This window comes from Mytilus californianus, unplaced genomic scaffold, assembly GCF_021869535.1.
Source record: "Mytilus californianus isolate M0D057914Y unplaced genomic scaffold, xbMytCali1.0.p SCAF_4, whole genome shotgun sequence".
Classification (NCBI taxonomy): domain Eukaryota; kingdom Metazoa; phylum Mollusca; class Bivalvia; order Mytilida; family Mytilidae; genus Mytilus; species Mytilus californianus.
In genome coordinates, this window is record NW_026262690.1 from 71,044,125 (window position 1) to 71,061,437 (window position 17,313).

Genomic DNA, 17,313 nt, shown 5'->3' on the forward strand with positions numbered 1-17,313 from the left:
TACAAACATGACAAATAAAAATGTCTCAGTTGATAGCTAAAATTTAAATGCACTAAATTCAACCAGATCAATTTCTGATGGACATGTCTAAATTTTAAAGTTTGTCAATTATCAGTAGGAAATCCATTAGGAAACCACCTGACCATTCAAACCCATTGCCAGGGAGGTCCCCCCTTCCTGAAAACAAAAATTACAATTATATACTATTAAGTCAAAATTCAGAAAGTTTAGAGTCACGACCCCAAATAACCCTCTAAGAGACATCTTGGCTACAGTCCTGCCATAATAGATCTAAACTAATCATAATAATCACTAATTAATGTATCAAGTTAAACTTTATTTTGATGGCTCTGCTTGACAATGAAAGAAGGAAACTGGCAGTTGATGTATAAATTGAATTCTTGTTTGAAATTTGTAAGATTAATCTTTCTTTCTGCCTTTATCTTTGCAAATTAAGGAAGATGTTGGATGCAAGTCCATGAGTTAGCAACCCAGCGACACAAAAAACTATAATACATCAAGAGGTCAAAAGTACAATCTTCAACATTAGACAGGTGTCTATACAATTTTTAAGTTCTAAAGTATAAAAAAGTTGTCAATAAATTTAACAGAGACTATCTCAAAGACCAATCATCAACAATAAATTCTCCAAATACTTTATTTTGAAAATTGGCTCCTCTTTAGATGATAACGTTTGACAGTTGCACCCAATGTGACAACCGTTGCTGAAAATATCTGTCCTCTGCTTTAAAATTAAAAAGGAGTGACATATTTATGATCTATTTGTGAACACAACTGCTTTGGGTTTTTTTGACCGATAGCTATCATATTTTGTAGGATGAATTTTGTTCTTTCTTCTTAAGTTCACTTACATTAGATATTAGATAATGAGATACCAGTATCTGTGTTGTAGAGCCTATTGTCTCACAAGTATGGATACAGAAATCTCCTAAAACAGATTGAAGCAAAAGAATTTGAACAATTGTTACAAGCCATTGACTCTACAGAAGATAAAGAACTGCTAACAAAGTAAGTTTATATTGCGTTTTGTTTGTGTATATCTAAAAAAAATTCTGTTTGTTGTTAAATTTGAAAAACTTCTCTTGTTTAAAAGTTCTTTCTTCACTACAAACATTACAATATGTGCAACAATACATATAACAGGTTTTAGATGCCAATATTGATCGATAAAGTGTTTAAAGAACAATGTGTTCTGTTCTTTTCACAATATGGATCATAAGGAAATCCTGGGGACAGAAATGAGAGTTAATAAGTCAATTATTCATAGATTCTTTAAAAAGAATATAGGTCTTTTTTTTTATAGTTTATGATTTAGAAATTTTTATTTGAAGGTCTGGATTTTAGGATATTTTTCTCTTCTCTAATTTATTTTGCCTATTATTCTTTATTTATTATTTTTTTACCCATTCTTATTTCTAATTTTTCATAAGTAAAAAAATGTGGATCATAGCCATTATTATATACAGTATACAGAAGAAATATATATTTATTTTAAAGATGGTATAAGAGAGATGACAATGCTGTACCACCAGTTTATGTTCTCCAAAGAATCAGTACACAACTTCCTGATTTTATCTCCTCCAATGTCGATGATAAAAATAAAGCCAAAGCAATATGGTGGATACACAGTGATAAAATGCAGGATCTTTTAGCTGCTACTGCAGAAAAATGTCTTGGGCCTGAAAAAGCTAGAAATTATTTGGTGTCAGGTTAATATCATCTCTGTGATACTATTGTTACTATATGTCCCATGATTTTTAAATGCTTAACAATAGCTGAAATTTACACTAAAACATTTGTTCACATTGTTAGCACAAATCTTTCTGTATCAATTTTTCATTTTGATGTGTAATTTAGCAAAGGACATCAGTCCATATGTATGTGCTAAAAGATGTCACCAGGGAGGTGAAGACTTGTTTTTTTGGGGGTCCTATAGCTCTTCTGAGAGTGATACATAACTCTTTAACATTAATGTTGTCTTTAAATAAATGTGTATTTTTTATTAGAAATTTTTATTAAAAAAAAATCTGAGGTGGGTACACAGTAATTATTAGAAATCTTCTATTTTGTTCTTGAAATATAAAACACTTTTTTTATAAGCTTGCATCCTAAAACAATTTACAAATTGCACAATCAGCCTTAATAGGAATTTCTTTTCTAAAAAATCGAAGCTTTTTAAAAGAATTTATTTTGACCCAGATAATTTCTTTTTATTACAGTAACAGAAAGAGAAGTACAGATGGGATTATTAGACATTAAGCATCCAGAGACATGCTGTATATGGTTTAAACGTAACATAGAGAAAATTGAAGATGACATACCATCAAAACCATTGTCAAGATATATAGGTAATATTTTTAAAGGGGCACTAGCTGTCAAATTCATGTTCACTCATTTGACTCAAATTCTCACATTAGATTTATAACAATGTAAAACATTCATCCAAATTATAAAAAGTCTAAAATAAACAATTTACAGGGCATGGGCTCTATAATAGGTAGATTCGTTTCGTGTGTATTTTAGTCTAGACGCTATCTAATTAACTATCGAGATGACCCCGAAAACAACCGACGGTCACATAACACGATATAAACATAAACATAAATATAAACAGATATATGGACCTTGTGCATATGGATTTTTCTATATCTGTTTGATTTCGATTTTAAGGTTAAAAAAAATAAGTTAATTATCAATTTTACCTTTATAAGAATGATTTTTGTTGGATCGAATAAGTCAATCAAAGGATTTACCTTTGTTTCACTTTCAATGCTGACATTCTTTTCTTTTAATAGCCTAACACGCATCAATCATGCATAATCCATCTCTAGCTAAGGGGTTAAATTAAAGTTCACATGAATACCGATTCAAGGAGGTCACCACACTGGCTGCTAATAGCGAATTATTATTTCACTATTTCACTTTCATTAATGATTGAACAAAAAAAATCATAATTTAATTTTTTTATGTATCTTGTAGCTAGTGCCCCTTTAAATCATATCCGATAGAGATCTTATTACATTGTTAGAAATCCAAGATGACCAGCGCATCATAATGATCATTGTCAAAGTAAAGTATTGGGAATAATATTAAAGTCATAGTACTAAGTAGGTTATAGCTTTTGAATCACTGGTATGTCTATTTGATGGCAAAGTAGCGTGTACTAAATTTCATTAGTGACACAGGTATATGCCACTACATGTACTAGAATATATTTGGATTTCTTGGACAGAAACAATTCAAGAATTCAAATTTCTGAAATGTTCAGCAAGTGACACTGAAAATCATGAATATCCATAGTGTATGAGTTAATTATTAGTGTGGTTTTGCATATTTTTATATATTTTAATTCATGGATTTGTGTTCTTTTTATTATATTGACCTTTAATGTTAATTAAGTAGAATATGCAATTAACAATATGTTTCTCAGTTCCTTTGATGCATGGAGTTAAAACTTTTGGTTTTTGTTACCTAAAGATTACAAGAAATGTGTCATTTAACTTGTAAAGCAATAAATTAAAAATATCATGTATTTAAATGTAAAATATTGTTTTCTTCCATTGGTTGTGACTTACAAATTGACAATTGATATTTTGTGTGTTAATTTTCATTTCAATGAAGTATATGTTTTATCTTAAAAAAACGATTTTTAGTGTTCATCTGCTATTTTTTTTTTATGAGTTGTGTCCCTTTGTAAATCTAGAAATATTTTTATAGATATTTGGTAAAAACATTGAATAATTTTGGAATGTTTTCTTTTGAGGTACATTGCATTATTGGAATTTATTAATCAAATAATTCAATAGAAATAATCTGTATCCCTTTATTCTTGAAGATTGTCTTGGTGAGGAAGAAAAATGGAAGAAATCTAGAAAGCTTTTGTCAGAACTTAAGGAGGAGAGAATGTCAAAAGTTCTTCCTTCCAAGAATATTGTACAGTATAATGTAAATTGGAAACCTGGAGGTAGGTTGCATATATCCTAAACCAAAAACCAAAAACAGAATTGTTCAAAAAATCTTTTATGTTTTCTGGACCATTCTTGTGGAATAATTTGCCAATACCGTTCAGAAATATTACAAATGTTAATTCTTTCAAATACAAAATAACAGATCATTTATTGAAATCAACCTAGCTGTATAAAAAATATTGAAAACTGATTATGTCATCACGTTTATTTTTTCATAACATTTTATCAAGTTGTATTGAACATTATTATCATACTTGTCTTTTTATACTAATGTATGCAATGTATATGTTTGCATTTTGTTTGATTTTTATGATGAGGGCCTCAGGGAAGATTAGTTATATAGCTAACTGTGTAACCCTCTTAAAATAAAGTATTGTTGTTGTTGTTGTTGTTGTTAGTTTTATATGCTACACCTTTGCTGAATTTGATATCTATTTCATTAGGATTTCAAAATTATAGAAATAATGAAATGATACGCTCATATCTAAGTTATAAGTCTCTAATTTTTAAGTATGGCCAATGAAATTGTGTGGCAGATCTTCATTGTAAGAAATTAAATGTGTATTCTGAATGATAATTGAATAAGGACCAATATTGTGCTTTGTATTAAAACAAGAAATTGAGCGAAGTCATCTGGCAAAATGTACAATATTGAATTGCAAATTTTAAAAGAAAATGGCACTTTTTATAATAAAAAGAAATCTATGGCAGAATAAGTCATGGATTTTAATAGGCCCAAGACCACAATTAATGACCCCGCTTTCCGTTGTCCACGAATATAGTTCCTTTTAATTAGAGTGTATTTTTTCTTATTTTTTTTTCTTTCCCTTCCTCATTCATTTCTTAGTTTTTTTGGTTGCAAATGAAAGAAGAGAGGTGAAATAAACTTTTGGATGTTGTATTTTAACTGATTTTGATATGGAAAGAGTGATTAGGCCAGGTGCAAAAAGGTCATATTTACAGTTTTCGGAACATCTCTTGACTTGTCCATAGGGGTATGGATGTGTATTGGCTAAATTTGTAAGAGTGATTGGTTCAATCTTTCTGAATTTTGGATATATTTTTGGACTAGTACTATACATTACACACACAAAAGATTTGACAAAAAGGCATGGTGCAATTTTTTTAATGAGACAAAACGTTATAAAGAACTAATAGAGGAATTTAATTGTGGTTTGTGGCCTTTTGGCCATGGTATAAACAAAATATTCAGTTCTTAGACTGTACAAAATATTGTCTGCTTATTAATGAGATGTTTATTTATGTACATTTGATATTGTTGTATTTTTTTTTTCTCAGTTATTGATATTTCAATTTTTATGCATGTAATTTAATCAGAGGGAAGCTATAAAAGAGGTATTTGAAATATTTGAAATGCATGTTTTATTTTGAGTGTGAGTTTAACTTTTCACATGCACTTGAACAAATATAAGTTATCACGTGTGTGATGTTTGTGGCAATAGATATAACAAAACATCAGTGCAGAAAATCAATAGCTCATCTAAAAATAGAAAAAAAAACTATTTTATATACTTGATATTACTACACAAAAAGTAATAACAGGAATGGGCAAAAATACAGCACAGAAAACAGATGACATCAACCACCAACACCTTACACCTACAAAAAAAACAGACATACAAACAACAACAAACAAAACATAGTCCATGTATCTGATTCAACACTTGAAGTGAATTTTACATATTTTTAAGCCCCTGCTGTTGGGTGACAGGGGCATTAAGATTTACCCTTGAACGTCCTATTTACATCCCAAAATTAGTTTCTGATCTCTAACCTTAGTTTGCCTCAACCAAATGTTATGAAATGTATACACTATTATCTTCACAATATTTATTACCACCAAACACAAATAAAATTTGAATTTGGGTAGTGTCACTTTCAATGTTCTCGAGTTATGTCCCTTTATAAATGGAAAAATTGTTGAATTTGCCTTATATTTTCAAGCAGGGGCATCTGTGTCCCATGGACACATTCTTCTTTCATTTTAGTATTTTTTCTCCCTAAATAATCATAGCAATGTTAAAAACCATTTAATAGTCTTTGTAATGAGTCTTTCAGCATTACATTAGCGATGTAATATAGTTTTAAAATTAAAAGTCAGATTAGTCAACATGGAATTTATATAAATGTATTAAGGTTCTCTCTAAAACCCCTCATCACTGGTAGGCTCTGAAAGACTCTGATTCAAAACACAGGAATCAATATTGCACTTGTAAACAAACCTCAAAAAACATTGCCAAATGAGAGCTTCATTTGTTGATGATGCATGTTTATATTTCACTATGTCATATTCATAATACTATGTTTGATTATCTCCCCTTAGCCTAAATTTAAACATGATTTTCAGTTGCATTGCGCTAATTTAATGTACCCTGTATTTCAACAGAATTTTGTATAAACACATGGTTATATTGTCATCTATTAATGATTAGTTAAAATCTTATACTTATTCCTTGTGCTCATAATTGTATGGAATTTTGATATAGAGCTCTCATTTTCAAAAGTCAAAATTTCAGTTTTTCTAGCATTTGTTGTTCTCTTCTGCAGGAATAGATCCAGAAAACAAGGAACATGCTAAATATTTAAAGCAGATCAGTGAAGACCTGGTAACCTACATGCAGGATATGATAGATAGAGCTATCAAGGAAAGGGAAAAGCAGGAACTAGTTGATCCTTTGCTAGAAGAGTGTAAGCAGCATATAGTATTCTGTCAGGAAAAATGTCATGGTTTCCAAGGACGGGAGGATATTTTAAAAGTATGATTTTATTCTAACTTTAAGTATTATACTGGTCGTTGGTTCTTTTTATTGTGATATGATTATGTAATTGTATTAGTTTTATTTTTAAAGACCTTATCAGTAATGTTATAAGAATAGGCCTTTTCACGGTTATTGCAGCCATATTGAATAGGGGGCAGATTTTCATAATGGATGTGCAAATGGTTTGAAAAATACGGGGAAAACATCATTGAAACAGAACTGTTGCTTGGAAACATGCATAGGATTTCCCGTACTTTCATGCTATTTGCACCTCTATCCAAAAAATCTGCCCCCTATTCATTATGGTTGCATTAACCGTTGAGGGGCCTAATTACAGAAATATGATAAAGCTTTGGGTATTTTTTTATTGCTTGACACATGATTTTGGGTTTTTGATGATTTGATTTTCTTTTTTACCATTTAAATTAGAATTTTGATTCAAGTATTTATTTAACATTATTTCAGAGAATAAAAGCCTATGTAACAGGGAATTCAGAAAATCCGTTAGTGATACATGGATTTTCTGGCTGTGGTAAAACTTCCATTATGGCTATGGCTGCTAAACTGACAAAATCAATCTGGAAAAAGCAGGCTGTAGTTTTATGCAGGTAAACTTAAACTAATATTGTTTGAATTTTGAATACTGTAAAAGTACCATTATATTCAAGTGATGTTAATTTTCATAAATAATATTTGTGGACATCACCATGAATTTTGATTCCCAAATAAATACATATTTTCCATTGATTTGTTACAAACAAGGTTTGATAAGCCATGGAGCAATGAATTTTATACAAACCATGACTGTTTGTTTCTTGTTTCAGGAATGAGTTTCTTACACAGTTGATGCATGTGCTACATATTTCAAGTCAAAGATTTTACCAAATCATATTTTTAGAAATGATATTTTTATAGAAAAGTAAATGAATAAATTAGTAAACTCCCTAAACCAAGAATAAGGATATTTAACATGATTGTATCAGCTATATGACGTGGTTAATTTTTTTTTATTCAGAGTTAGTTACATTTCACAAGATAAAAAGTCAGGATAAAGTGAAATGAAATTTATCATGAAGGTTCATATACACAAATGTAATAGATAATAAAAAGACAAAATAAGAGAATTTCTGCAATAATTGTTGTTTCAGTTTGGAGATTTAAAAAGTCATATCATGTGAGCTGTGTCGGATAGAAAGCGACCTTATGCAAATCAATATTAATACACCTGTTAACTTATTTCGGGTTGAAAAATCTTAATGCAAAGTCTGTAACTGTTTGAAAATTGAGTTGATATAAAAACAAAACAAAACAGACCAAAATTTATCTTTTATTTCGTATTTGAAAGTTCCAAAATCAAGCAAAGTCTTATACATGTACATGTATACGTGCACTTGCATAAGGTCGATTTCTATCCGACGCTGCTCATGTGATATTTTCTATGCATCTACCTTATTTTTTACACAGAAGAATTAAGCATCGCCAATATGTTGATGGTTTTACGCAGATAATGTTGTATTGATCCCCACAGTGCATAAAGTTCTGCAAATATCCTCATATGACTTTTGTGTGTAAAATAAAGTCAGACACAATAAACTAGACTATCTCAGAACTAAAGTATTGTGGATGGATAAAAAATTTTAATGAGGTCTTGTCATTGGTGGTTTTATAAGAAAAAAAATAATTATTTATGCAGTTATATTTATTTTTAGATTTATAGGTACAACACCAGACAGTTCAACAATAGGACCATTACTTAAAAGTCTGATATTACAGATTCGTCAGACATATGGTCTAGATAAAGCTACTTCAGAGGTATATTTTTTTATACGCTCGTTTATGGGACATATTATGGTATACCGTTGACCGTCTGTCCGTCCGTCTGTCTGTCTGTCAGTCTGTCTGTCCGTCCGTCGGCAACATGTCGGACATTAATTCAAAAACGCTTTAACCAATATGCATGAAACTTTGTGGAATTGTTTATATCTATTGACGTGAGCTCCCTTTCGTTTTTTTTTATGAATTTCAGATTTACCATTTCCAAGTTTTGGGGTTTTATTCATTAAAAAAGGGGGGATTTTCCAGTTTTCAGACAATAACTCAAAAAAAATTTCACCAGTTTGCAAGAAACTTTAGTGAATTGTTTATTTCTATTGACATGAGCTCCCTTTTGAGTATATAAATTTCAGACTATACGTTTCCGATTTATGGGGTTTTATTCATTACAAAAAGGGGGATTTTCCAGTTTTCGAACAATAACTCAAAAATGCTTTCAGCGTTTTTTATGAAACTTTGGTAAATTGTTTATATCTATTTTTGTAAGCTCCCTTTTGATTTTTATAAATTTTCAATTTTACGTTTCTGAGTTATAAGATTTTATTTGTTTATAGTCTGACAACAGATTAACTAAGTATTGTGCAACAGCACAGTGTATTGCACAACAGCAAGAAATCTTTCATATAACCAATTTCAAGTTCTTTGACTACATTTATTCAGAAACCTAAAATATATCAAATATTTAATTACAATCCAAATTCAGACCTGTATCAAGCTTGAATATTGTGTCCACTTTACCAAACTGTTCAGGGTTGGACCTCTGCAGGCGTATCCAGCTGCGCTCAGCGAAGCAGTTTATTCTTTAAATGCTTGCAGAGTTAATGTTTAACGGTATACTTTGTATATTCTTTCCTGCAGAAATTTCCATAAAATCTAGTTCACTTCAGAGAAAATTTTATATCAAATTATTGTGCTACATAGAATTTTTTATCATTTGACCTCCATGTTAAGAAATTCCGTAATTGAAAATGATTTCAAAATGATACTTTGCTTGTTATGGTCTTCAAATTAACTATTAGGTTTGATCTGCATATTTCTTTCTAAATTTCATTACCATGGATATAGTCAAGATTGACAATATGCAATCAATCAATCCTCCAGAATTTCTGACATTTTAGTGTAGAATTCTTTTTGACACTTTTTAGATTTCTTTGTGTGTTTAATTCTCATCTATTCCGTCTAGTGTGAAAATCACTGTTAAGAAATTTTTATATGTCAAGTGATATTTTATATACAGGAAATTTTTCATGACGTTGAGGTGCAGTATATATACCCTTATTTTGTTTGTCTAATGTTTAACAACATCTGGTTAATACAGCATCCTGTTAATCTCTCATTTGTTGTATATTTATGAAGTGTTTTATGAAATAGTGCTAATTCCACAGGGGTTTGGGAAATCTTATTTAATAACAATATGTGCTCTCCAACCAAAAGAAACACCTTAAAAAGCTATTTCCCAGTACAAAGTATATATTTCCATTGGTTAGGGATCACATATCATTATTAAATAAGATTTCCTGAGCCTCTATGCAAATACTAATGATGAAGTGTTACAGACTTGCATGTGCATTTGACATTATGCTTTTTCTTTTTAAACAAGGTCCTTAATAATAACGATCCTCCTTCTTGGTATTGATAGATTGTACTAATATCACAGTTTGACACCATGTTAGAAATCAAGAAAACATTCATTTTTGTCGAGCCTGCGACTTTTGTCGCAGAAAGCTCGACATAGGGATAGTGATCCAGCGGCGGCAGCGGCGTTAGCTAACTTCTTAAAAGCTTTATATTTTAGAAGGTGGAAGACCTGGATGCTTCATACTTTGTATATGGATGCCTCATGTTACGAAGTTTCCGTCAGTCACATGTCCAATGTCCTTGACCTCATTTTCATGGTTCAGTGACTACTTGAAAAAAAAGTTAACATTTTTTGTAATGTTAAATTCTCTCTTATTATAAGTAGTAGGATAACTATATTTGGTATGTGCGTACCTTGCAAGGTCCTCATGCCCGTCAAACAGTTTTCACTTGACCTCGACCTCATTTCATGGATCAGTGAACAAGGTTAAGTTTTGGTGGTCAAGTCCATATCTCAGATACTATAAGCAATAGGTCTAGTATATTCGGTGTATGGAAGGACTGTAAGGTGTACATGTCCAACTGGCAGGTGTCATTTGACCTTGACCTCATTTTCATGGTTCAGTGGTTATAGTTAAGTTTTTGTGTTTTGGTCTGTTTTTCTTATACTGTATGCAATAGGTCTACTATATTTGGTGTATGGAATGATTGTAAGGTGTACATGTCTAGCTGGCAGATGTCATCGGACCTTGACCTCGTTTTCATGGTTCAGTGGTCAAAGTTAAGTTTTTGAGTTTTGGCCTTTTTTTCTAATACTATATGCAATAGGTCAACTATATTTGGTGTATGGAAATATTTTATGATCTATATGTCAGTCGCGCAGGTTTTATATGACCTTGACCTCATTTTCACAGTTCATTGCTCAGTGTTAAGTTTTTGTGTTTTGGTCTGTTTTTCTTAAACTATAAGTAATAGGTCAACTATATTTGTTATATGGAAGAATTATTAAACTGTACATGTCTGCCTGGCATGGTTCATCTGACCTTGACCTCATTTTCATGGTTCATTGGTCAATGTTTAGTTTTCTTGGTTAATGTTAAGTTTATGTGACAGTTGTAATAAAGCTTTATATTTAGGACTATCAACATAATATCAATGATTAGTAAAGAAGGCGAGACATTTCAGCGTGTGCACTCTTGTGTATTTAAACACAAGAGTGAACCAACGCCTGGTGAATCTGTAGTAAGTTAGAGTCCCTGAAGTGGATACCTCGGGTATGCAGGGTAGTTACGATAAAACACATAAAATTCATTTTGTAATTGAAAAGTTTTATAAATATTTCAGATACAATATAGATGTAAAATCTCTATTTCACTTTAGCTTGTTTGCATTTTTCCATGTAACTAACATGTTAAGAAAGTCATAGACTGCCAAGTATAGATTGAGTTATGTTTTGACAAAGTAGTAAGTTCACGAAGGGTTAAAATTGGCCATAAGAATTTTATGTTTTTTTAATCAGGCCAAAATACTACAAATTTCACATAAAAATTGCTGTTATATAACTGTTGATACAAAATAACTTCTTTTTGGCACATCACATTAAAAATGATGAAGAAATGATCCCTCAAGTATGCATTATTTGTGTTGTAATGTCAGTTTTGGTCAAATTTTCAATGATTCTTAACAGTTTTTAACATAATTTACTTTGGTCGCCACCCCTGATCCAGAAAGTTTTTGTGCCTAGGGATTCAATATCATCATTGACAACTTTTGGCTACAGATTATTTTGGATCCTAAGATTGCCACTAAAGGTTTCCTTAAACTTTTAGGTCTGAAAATGCACAAAAACATCGTTTTTTGACAGTATATCCAAAATGTGCTGACTTTGAAGCATAGAATGTACTCTTATGAACAGATTTATTTAACTTAACAGTAAGACTTTTTAAATAGATGCATTGAAGAACCAAATTATGGCCATTTTGATATTTTATGATGAATTTGAAATTTAAGGCCATATTTGGCCTAAAGTGAACCTGGTCTTTTGGCCTTGATTTTCCCAATCTTCTTGCCATCCTTGATTACTTGAATGCACAGGAGACAGCTTTGAGTATTTATGATCATGTAGATTTGAAAGTCTAAGAATTAAGAATTGAGAATATTTCATCCAAATTAGCCTAATCAGAAGTAAATTCTAATACATGATGCCTTTTATAAATGGAAGGAAACTTACTTAATATGTTTTTTTTATAAAACTGATCAATGTCAAAACATTTCATTCATGTATTTCTTTCGCCTCTCTTTTAACTGTTAACAACAAAATGTTCACTTCAGCTTTATAAACAAGGTGCCAATGTGATTTTTTCCCACCTTCAGCTGAGTTCCTTTTTGTCCAAACAAATTGTGTATGTGTAGGTTGTACAAATTATATAGGCTTTGATTTTGTAACCCTGGACACAAATTTTGCAATATGTATTACCTTTAATAAATATTTATTTCCATCTTTCAGAGCATTGAGGAACTTAAGGAGGACTTGATAACATCCTTAGGATTACCTCTAACAGATGTACCTCTAGTTATCTACCTCGATTCTCTGGACCAGTTAGATACTGCCAATGGTGGCAGGAGTTTATCATGGCTACCAGAAGAGTTTTCTGCCAGTGTTAAGATTGTAGTGTCCACATTAGAGGACAGGCAATATGAAGCATTTCCTAAACTTAAAGTATGATTCAAGATGTATGATAAAATTTTGTTTTTATAATGGAAGGCATTATAAATAATGTAGTTCATTTCCATAAATGAAAGTAAAGACTATAAAGGAGTAGGTCCGGTAAGGGCCGATTTTGGCCTCAAAAATCAGGTTCATCTGATGAAAGATTTTGGACACTTTTTAAACACTTAAATGTCTACTTCAGTCGATTCAATTAGTTTATGTGAAAGATTTGAACTGATTTAGTCAATAACGACGCTCAAATTCCAGCTTAAATATGAAAAATCTATCAAATATGCCATAATATGTCAGTTTTCAGATGGTTTTAGTCAAAAATGAAAGTGGACGCATTCGTGTTCATTCTCATCCTTTATATATGTTATGTATTATCATCAAATACAACTTACATTTAAATATTAAGAATGAACACAAATGCGGCCACTTCCATTTCAGACGGAAACCGTCTAAAAATTAACCGAAATGCTAAAATTTCGAAGATTTCAGTAATTTAGCATGACTTAATGATGCTAGTACCCGATACATGTGCATTGCATTGTCAAAAACAGCCCATATTTATGTAACAGAAGTATTCTTCTTTCCAATAAATAGCTAAAAATTAACATTATAACAATTTTGTAAAACTGCTTTATTTTGGGGCCAAAAAGGGGTCTTACTGGGCTTACTCCTTTAGTGCATCAGAAGCACTTTTCTGGTTTTTCCTTCATCAAGAATGCTCAAACCCGAACATTTGAAAGGCCAGGGATATATAGATATTTTGAAACGTTAGGAGCTATGTGACTAAGAGGGACATAAAGAGAATAGCCAAATTCATTTTAGCTCCACTTTTCTGAGGGAGTTAGATCCTTACTTTCCTTGTTTTAACTTCTTAATTCATCAATGAGGAATTTTAGAAAAATATGTAATAAATCATGTAAGTACTGTAGCACTGACTACTGAGCTGATGATAACCTTGGGGACTAAAAGTCAACCAGCACTAGCTCTAAAGTTATACCAAACAGGGTTGCGATAAAGGGTTTTTCCATAAAGGGTATGTGATATTTGGGCATGCCACAATGTATCCTTAAATCAGATATTCAAAACAACAGCATGAACAGCTAAATAATCAATAAAGCTTTTTTATTTTATTTTACAGTTTTGAATATAGAATAGTTTTGAACTGAGTCAATTACTTCTAATTTATCTCAGTAAGTAACATAAGCACTTAGGAATTTTAACTTTTCGCTTTTGCAGACCATGCTTCCAGATGAGAATTTTGTCCACATTCCAGATCTTTCTGTCCAAGATGCCAAATCCATTATACAGAGCTGGTTACAGTCCCAGCATCGTATTCTAACATCAACACAGAATGATATTGTTGTTAAAGCTTTCAATAAGTGTTCACTAGCATTGTTTCTAAAGCTCAGTTTAGATGAAGCCTGTCAATGGAGTTCTTTCACACCACCTAATCAGAATGTATTACAGAAAACCGTTAGAGACAGTATAAATAGTTTGTTTCATCGGCTAGAAGTCAGATATGGAGATTTATTTGTCAGCAGGACTCTGGGTTATGTAACTATAGGTAAGGACCCTCATTCTCTTGCCTGTTTACAGCAGTCCTTTTGGACAAAATGAACCATGTTGTAAGAAAACAGGGAGTGTTGAATATAAACAGTTCACCCAATTTGTTAAATTTAAAGTAATCAAGTCAATTTGCTAGCTATCTTTATTTGTTAATCATGTATTTTTAATAATATATTTTAAAGCTTAGACAATTTTTTTATACAGCCTTGAATGGTTTGTCTGAAACAGAATTGGAGGATATATTGTCATGTGATGATGATGTCCTTAATGATCTTTACCAGTATTGGACTCCACCAATCAGACGTCTTCCACCTCTTCTCCTTGTTAGATTAAAAACAGATTTACAGCAATATTTAGGTATGGTTTATTTTTTCATATCATATGTTATGATACTAAAGATGGAAATATACCCTACCTTTTGGTGTTGCTTAAAAAACACTTCAGGTATAGATGAATGTCATTTCAGATGCCTCATTCTTTTTTAATAATTTATTACCTAACTATATTAAGTGTATTATTTCATTGAACCTTGTCAATCTCATTTGTATCAACACAGTCTTGTGAAATGGTTCAACTATTCAAGTAATTCTTTGTTATTCATTGAAGTACAAAATCCTAGAAATTATAGGCTTCCATGACAATACCATTGATGCCATAATAGTTCTGATTACAAACATATGTTTTGATTTTTGGTGTCATTGGGTTGATGTCTATCTGACATCTGGTAAACCCAAATAATTTTTGCAGAATGATTTATTTGTGCGATTTTTGTAATCCAAAAAATTATGGGAATATGTCAATCTTATTCTTCTATTACATAAAACTTAGTGCAAAGAAAAAATATCACTAAAATAATTTTCTGGGAAATCACTAGAAAGGACAATAAATGAAAAAAAGATTTTTATCAAAGAATTGGTTTACAATAATTACTCACTACTGTGGATTCGTTATTATTCGTTGGATACCAATTTTCGTGGGTACAGGTGAACCACGAATTTAAATGTTCAACAAATTACAAATTTTCCATAAGGTTGTATGCATACTTGGGCAAAACCACGAAATTAAATGTCCAAGAAAATACAAGTATTCATCAATCCACGAAAATTGGTATCCACGAAAATAAGTGAATCCACAGTATTTTTTGGTGATATGTGATTATGTTAAAAATCTATTTCCATAGTGAGCTTTCAAAAAATGATTATACAAGTTATCCTATATTTCAGTGGACAGAGGTGCAGATGGTGTAAGAGTGATATACTGGTATCATCGACAGTTTATTGAGGCTGCCCAGGATAGATATTGTACTAAAGGGAAACAGTCATTATTACATTCTGCTCTAGCTGATTTTTTTGCAGGAACATGGTCCAATGGTAAAGTTCAATAGCAATATTTTAAATATCTTAAATGAAATTTAATCTCAATATTTCTTATTATACCCTGAAAATAAAGTTTTTAGGGGTTTAAGGGAATCACCCTGTCCATATGTTAGTAGTTCGTTCTATCCATGTGTCTTGTCAGAACTACTCCTCCTAGAAGGCTAGATGGATATTTATGCAACTAGAAACAGTTGAAGAACACCAAATAAGGATGTGCATTAAGAATTAAAATCTTGGTGAAACATGTTAAAGGGAGATAATCAAATACTTACTTCAATATTCTAATGATATTACAGGCAGGGGGTTATCCTTTCTCAGTAATAGGTTCCTTTTCAGTTAAATAATTTTTTGAGGATTTATAAATAAAGTTTTTCTACTTTTTAGTGAAACTTTAATTCATTTTTTGCAATTGAAATAAAAAAGAATAAGTTAAAATATCCTGAAGAATGAATAAAATATCTTTGAAATTCAATTAAAGAGCAACTTATTAAATCGTGAATCTTAGTTGTGGATGAAATAAATTATATTGTTTGTGTATTCACAAGTTGCACATATTCATATGTTTGAAGTGCCCCAAAATTATCATTGATGATGGTGAATGCAATTATTTTGCACTAATGAATTACAAAATGTATATGATTTTGTTTGTATATGAATTGTCATATTACTTTACAGAATTAAGGCATGAATTTCCTGATGACTATGTTATATTTCATTTCAGGGAACAAGAAGCCATTTGAAAATACAAAAAATAAAACAAAAGGTATAGAGGATAGACTTGTTACAGCTCAGCCTTATAAATTTAAAGATTCCTACAACTATAGGAAACTAGGGCACTTACCTTACCATAGGATAAAAGCAGGACAACTGGAAAAAGCGAAATCTGAATGTCTGTGTAACTTTAAATTTTTACAGACCAAGCTTATAGCAATGACATACAGGTAAGTACTATTGCGAAGAAAATGAAACCTTTCCCCATATAGTAGCTGTTCATTTGGGTATTTAAACTTTTGCAACATGAACTGTCCCATTGAATAAATATAATAGCTATTGTTCCCTGTAGTTCATTTAATGAGGACTTTAAATTTAAAGTGGGGACAATTGATTTTGCAAAACTAGAAATACCCAAATGAACAGGTACTGATTCCGGGGAACGGTTTTATTTCCTTTGCAATGAATAAACAGGCAATTATCTTCTTGTATTCTTCCTTTCAATTAATTAATGTAAAACTTGGGATCGTTACTATTTTCTCTATTTGTCTTTTTTTTACTCAAAATATATCTTCTTTGAACATTTATCATACAACTAGATTGAATAGGTATTTGACAAGCAGAAAGCTGAATGGAAAATGTATAATACATTTAAATTATGCTTCATCTGCCGTTTCGTGAATTTGTTTAAGATTTAAACTGTCATTTTGTCCTTTTATCATCACAGGGCCATTTATAGTTTACTATACTGTTTGGGT

General features: G+C 31.0%; 1 protein-coding gene across 3 annotated transcripts in view; it reads left to right on the forward strand.

Annotated features, from left to right (window-relative positions):
• The window catches only part of LOC127738433 (NACHT domain- and WD repeat-containing protein 1-like), a 42,804-nt gene that overhangs the window by 11,683 nt on the left and 13,808 nt on the right, over nucleotides 1-17,313 (forward strand). The window contains exons 4-17 of one of the 3 annotated variants that reach the window (XM_052249675.1): nucleotides 914-1,029; nucleotides 1,519-1,730; nucleotides 2,241-2,369; nucleotides 3,857-3,985; nucleotides 5,328-5,345; nucleotides 6,558-6,766; nucleotides 7,235-7,377; nucleotides 8,479-8,581; nucleotides 9,840-9,860; nucleotides 12,687-12,899; nucleotides 14,139-14,466; nucleotides 14,673-14,825; nucleotides 15,692-15,838; nucleotides 16,566-16,785. In XM_052249675.1, coding sequence (XP_052105635.1) covers nucleotides 914-1,029; nucleotides 1,519-1,730; nucleotides 2,241-2,369; nucleotides 3,857-3,985; nucleotides 5,328-5,345; nucleotides 6,558-6,766; nucleotides 7,235-7,377; nucleotides 8,479-8,581; nucleotides 9,840-9,860; nucleotides 12,687-12,899; nucleotides 14,139-14,466; nucleotides 14,673-14,825; nucleotides 15,692-15,838; nucleotides 16,566-16,785 — 2,141 coding nt within the window. The remainder of the gene's footprint in view (nucleotides 1-913; nucleotides 1,030-1,518; nucleotides 1,731-2,240; nucleotides 2,370-3,856; nucleotides 3,986-5,327; nucleotides 5,346-6,557; nucleotides 6,767-7,234; nucleotides 7,378-8,478; nucleotides 8,582-9,839; nucleotides 9,861-12,686; nucleotides 12,900-14,138; nucleotides 14,467-14,672; nucleotides 14,826-15,691; nucleotides 15,839-16,565; nucleotides 16,786-17,313) is intronic. The other 2 variants (XM_052249677.1, XM_052249676.1) reach the window with 2 other exon arrangements.